General features: G+C 37.5%; 1 protein-coding gene across 1 annotated transcript in view; it reads right to left on the minus strand.

The window, feature by feature from the left end:
* Nucleotides 1–889: 889 nt before the first annotated feature.
* LOC106963202 (synaptic vesicle glycoprotein 2A-like) overlaps nucleotides 890–5021 on the minus strand; it is a 17771-nt gene continuing 13639 nt past the window's right edge. Inside the window, exons 10-12 of the mRNA XM_015057983.1 lie at nucleotides 3921–4127; nucleotides 3673–3832; nucleotides 890–2228 (exon numbers count right to left, since the gene is read on the minus strand). Of these exons, the coding sequence (XP_014913469.1) occupies nucleotides 2045–2228; nucleotides 3673–3832; nucleotides 3921–4127 (551 nt within the window). The 3' untranslated portion in view covers nucleotides 890–2044. The remainder of the gene's footprint in view (nucleotides 2229–3672; nucleotides 3833–3920; nucleotides 4128–5021) is intronic.

Genomic DNA, 5021 nt, shown 5'->3' on the forward strand with positions numbered 1-5021 from the left:
AGATTGTTTTGGTTTTTTGGGCAAGTCCACTTCGCTAATGGAAAAAAAAGTAAGCTACTGTTAAGTACTTTTATATCAATAATATATTAATACAACTATAAATAGAAAAAATAGAGGAATTTAAAAACAAATTTATGAATTTCATTTTTCTCTTTACTTTAAAAAATATGTGTAGTAGTAAACAATTGTGTGAAAGTAATTATCTTGATTCGTAATAAGAACCGTCTCCTATTTGTTAACAACATATTCCTTTAGAAATTCATCTCCTCGTTCTTTTGCAGATTTAATTTTATGCCACCCACAACTATAAAATAACAGTACGCTACTAGTAAACACATGTACACAATTTAGAGGATGTGTTAAGGTCAAAATCTCACACTCACTGATTGTCAGCACACATGATGATGTGAAACCTCAGACAAATGACGCCAAGAATCAATAATAAGCACAATCCATTTTGTATTCAGAATGCTTTAGTATTAAGTTGGAGAGCGGTGCAGTGAGAGATAATTTTTCAGTAAAAACTTAATACGGTGAGGAATGACTGAACAGGAGCCCTTAAAATTAACTCACATCTTCCCTATATGCTCTGCTGCCTATATTTAGTTTTGGTCCCGTTTGTTTAATGGCCAAGGTGATAAAGGAAGGACTTGATCTGATCCCAAGTAGAAACTGCTGCAGTTTTCTGTCTGTCTGTGCCATGACATGCTCTGCACTATGCGCTCAATCATTACCAAACAGCTATCAATGCCAAAGAAAGAGCATGAAACAGCAGAAATGCTAAACGTTAAATTGTACAACGTTTGAAGCAGCACATCCTGGACTGGTGTGTTTGTAGGTGTATTCCCAAATAAATACATTTAAAGCTGCAGAGTTTTATTTATTACAGAGTCTTAGAACTAATTTTAATCATTTTAATATAATATCACAGTGAGTCTTGGTATCTGCAAATCACTCACTGACCTCCAGGACAAAAAAAAAAAAATCAGATTGGGGAATTTTGAATACAATAAGAAACAAATCATCTTTAGGATAAAACTACCTAGACCTGCTTAAGGTCTGGGATTTCCTCCTGAGTCTGAGGACATAAGATGACATTAAGAGTTGTTTTGAATCTTTATGACTACAATAAATCAAAATATGAAAACATTCTGCTGACATAGAAACAAGCAGTCAATTCGATCGACGTACATTAACCTTTTTGTGAAGCTAACTCCAAAACCTGATTTTCACCTAAAAACAAACACTTCAACCTCCCAGTTTTTCCATCCACAAAAGCTCAAACACAACTGGCTCCCTTAAAACACACAGCTAATGCAGACAAAAAGCACATTATGGTCTCCTCTCACACATAAACATTTGACCAAAATCCATCCCTCTCACCCATGAACATCCACAGACTGTCACACACAGGGAGGGTAAACACCAGCTTGACACGGAGGAACTAGATCTAAGAATCCTGTGAAATGCATCTCCGTCTGTTTGTCTGAGGAAATCAGCTTTACTGAAATGTTTTAGTGGGTTTTGGTAGGTAATACCAGCTTCCAGCGGGCCTGGCAGTGATGAACTGAACTATTAGAAAACAGTATAATAAGTAACAGCTCTGTAAACCAGTCATGGAGATTAAGACACACGAGTAAAGAAGAACGCTGCGATTTCAGCGTGCATGAGCTAAATCTTTCCCACAACAAATGCTTCTTCTTTTCAGTATTTTCTGCCACTCCACTGTGACTGTGTCTTAGTACAAATACATATTTAACCACCTTTGTAGGATTAGACTTTTGTAATACCTGTCAGAGCAGCTGAAAATAAGCCACAGGTGTTGAGATTTCTTAAAAAAAAACAAAAATGTTTGCTCTTCTTTAATACCTGACATTGAACGATGCAATCCACATTTCAAAGGATTCTGGGCTTACAATAGGGGGGCAGGCAGTCTCTACTGTTGCTGTGAAACGAACGGGCAGCGCTGAAGCTCTCGCGGATATTCAGGCCTATCACTCTCTCCCTCCTGCTGAACTCTGCTGCCTACTGCTGGTCGTCTGCCTTACTGCAACACCTGGCCTCTCGTCTCAGGCAGCTTTGTCGCGAGGAAACTGCCGGCGGCGAGCGCTCCGCCGGCGAATAAGATGGGTACGGCCTTCGTGATGCCCACGAACGACTGGAAGATGCTGATGCCCAGAACAGCTGCCAGTTTGCAGAGGGCGTTCAGGAAACCGAACGCTGTGGTCCTGAAGACAAGAACAGAGAGCAGCTATCAGTTCCAAAATGTAGAATATTTTAACATAAAGTTTTGTGGAAAAGTCCTAAATCATTCCTCCTTTTGTATCCAAGTAGGAATGCTTTCTTGTCATCTCCTCAAAAAGCTTTCTGAAGGTCTTTTTTATACATCCACTTACTTCTGACCTATGACTCATCCAGGTATAAAAAGCCTCCTTCTGTATTTTTCGGACTATAAACCGCTACTTTTTTCCTAAGCTTTGAACCATGCGGCTCATAGCCCGGTGCGGCTTTTCTGTGGATTGAACTTCAACCACCAGGGGGCTCTTTAGCAGGAAGTAAATCATTGGAAGTCAAAATTGAAAATCAAAGAAGAAAGTGCTGATTTTCATTTAGAACAAGCACATGTAGCAGCAAATTTAGGACGCAGCCCTGTGCTGCCTCCTTGTGGAAAACCGAGAGCGGTGTGGCTTATATATGTACATTTCCAGTTAAAAAAAAAAAAGACTTTGTGGGTGTGGCTTGTAGTGAGGTGCGCTCTATAGTCTGGAAAAAACGGTATATACTGTACTGAAATCCTTAACTAATGACGTTTGTATACATAGCAGAGATGTTCTGATTTTTTTTTATGTCGTAACCACAAACTTTGATGCATTTTATGTACGGAGCAACACAAAGTATTGCATAATTATAAATCGATAAATTATTTGGATTTTTTAATTTTTTTTTACAAGTAAAAATCTAAAATGTGTGGCATACATTTACTAAGGTGACGTTTAAATTTTACATAATATTTGTAATATTTAAATACTTGATGTAAATAATCTAATTATTTTGTTTCTTTAATTCTCTGCTATTTTTTATTTAATTGTTTTTTTAAAAATCTATTTCTCTTATTTTTTATGTTCTCACTAACTGTTTTGTAACCATTAAGTCCCTTGTTTTATGTTTCATTGGGTTTTATATTTATTGACAATCGCAGTGGAAACAAGCTCTTTTGTGTTTTGCGTCTTTTCAATATTACTGTCACAAAGATGCGATTTGGTTCCATTTTGTATAGCTGAATCAATTTAAAAAATACAAAAGATAACAAAGAAAACAATAAAAACAGACATTTTGAAAGACATTTGATTTGATTTGATTGGGTAACTATTAATAAAAACCACTTCGAGCAATAAAAACACCAATAGAAAGGAGTTTGGTGTCATAATGTTGTAGCATAAAATCTGCTTTTAGATGTAAAAACATTTACCAAACATTGTTTTAGAATCATAAAGTACTTGTTTTGAATAAAAACAAAAACTGCAGGATTTATTCCAACAAAAAAAAAAGATTTAAAGGTGATCATTTAAAACAAACAGTTTTCACTTCTGGCACCTCAGTCAGAGGGGTTTCCATAGTTACCGATCCAGAAACGATTAACTATGAAGCTGTTCTGTGCTGCTGTTGTGCTACCTTTTATCTGACGGGTACAGCTCCACCGTTATCACATCCAGGGCGTTCCACGAGGCGATGCTGATGCCACCAAACAGACACAAGAGGGCGATCATCCCCGACTCGCTGTTGCCGAACATCAAGAAGAAGCAGCTGACACAGGATATGATGCTAGATCCCGCTGGGGAAGAAGAAAAAAAACATAACTTTTAAATCAATTTTGCAGTCATACCAAATGTTGATATTCATACTTGATTGCGTTTGCCTACCCAGCATCCTCAAACGGCCAATTTTGTCCATCAAAAGCGCAGACACAATGTTCCCAGGGAGCACAGCTAGTGTACCGAGGAAGTTGACAAAGTATATCATGTAGGCGTTGTTGAAGTCATCGCTGAAGTCCAGCATACAGCCCTCTTTGTTGTGGAGGAACGTGCTGTTGATCAGCTTGCAGTTGATGAACCTGTACTTGAACAAATCTGAGGAGGGAAAGAAGTTGCATAATTGTTCCCACTAAGGACTGCAACCTCAGAGATTCGGATCAAAGGTGAAAACTAAAACTAAAAATATTGCAAGATGTGGCGTTTCCAGGTGCTTTTATGTGAAGTCCGTATCTAACCTGACACAGACGTCTCTCTCAATTGATTGGATGAAAATCAGGAATCAACCTCCATTTTCAAGTCCCGCCACACATTCCCAACTGAATTTATGTCTGGACTTTAATTAGGCCATTCTAATATATAAAATGCTGATCTAAACCATTCTGTTGTCCGTGTATGTTTATGGGGGCCATCCCACTGCAAAGTGAACCAGTCTCAAGTCTAACCTGCATCCCTCCAGAACCATCCCGTTCACTTCTGATTTGTTCTTTATGTTTATAATCTTTGGGGTAGAAGCATTGTTTTTATTTATTTGTTTTTATTTTTTTAATTTTAGATGTTGTAGAGCTGAAAGGATGTTTGCTCTTACTTTTTCACTTTGTGAAAGTTATTTTCATGAGTAACCATAGCAACAAGAAGTTGCCATGGTTATGCAACAACCAAAAATTCCAGAGTAACGAAAAAAATAAATAAAACAATAGCACCGCCTTCTGATTCTCCCAGACCTGCATTGGCCTGAAGAAAATATGACACAATGGCTTGCCATATTTCTACTGCTTAAATTTAAACTTGTGCACACTGTTGATTTAAAACAGACAAGGGATTCTGTAAACTTCTGCATGCCATCATTGCAAACTGTTCCTGTGTTGCTGTTATTGCTATTACACAAGCCATGTTTTCCTGTTGCAGACATATTTCAGTGATTCTTGAGAATAGGGACAAAACCGGTCCTATGGATAAAACACAAAATTTGAATAAAATATACACAAAATA

Source organism: Poecilia latipinna, unplaced genomic scaffold (genome assembly GCF_001443285.1).
Source record: "Poecilia latipinna isolate Pla-1442-1.1 unplaced genomic scaffold, P_latipinna-1.0 Scaffold1505, whole genome shotgun sequence".
NCBI classification, from domain to species: domain Eukaryota; kingdom Metazoa; phylum Chordata; class Actinopteri; order Cyprinodontiformes; family Poeciliidae; genus Poecilia; species Poecilia latipinna.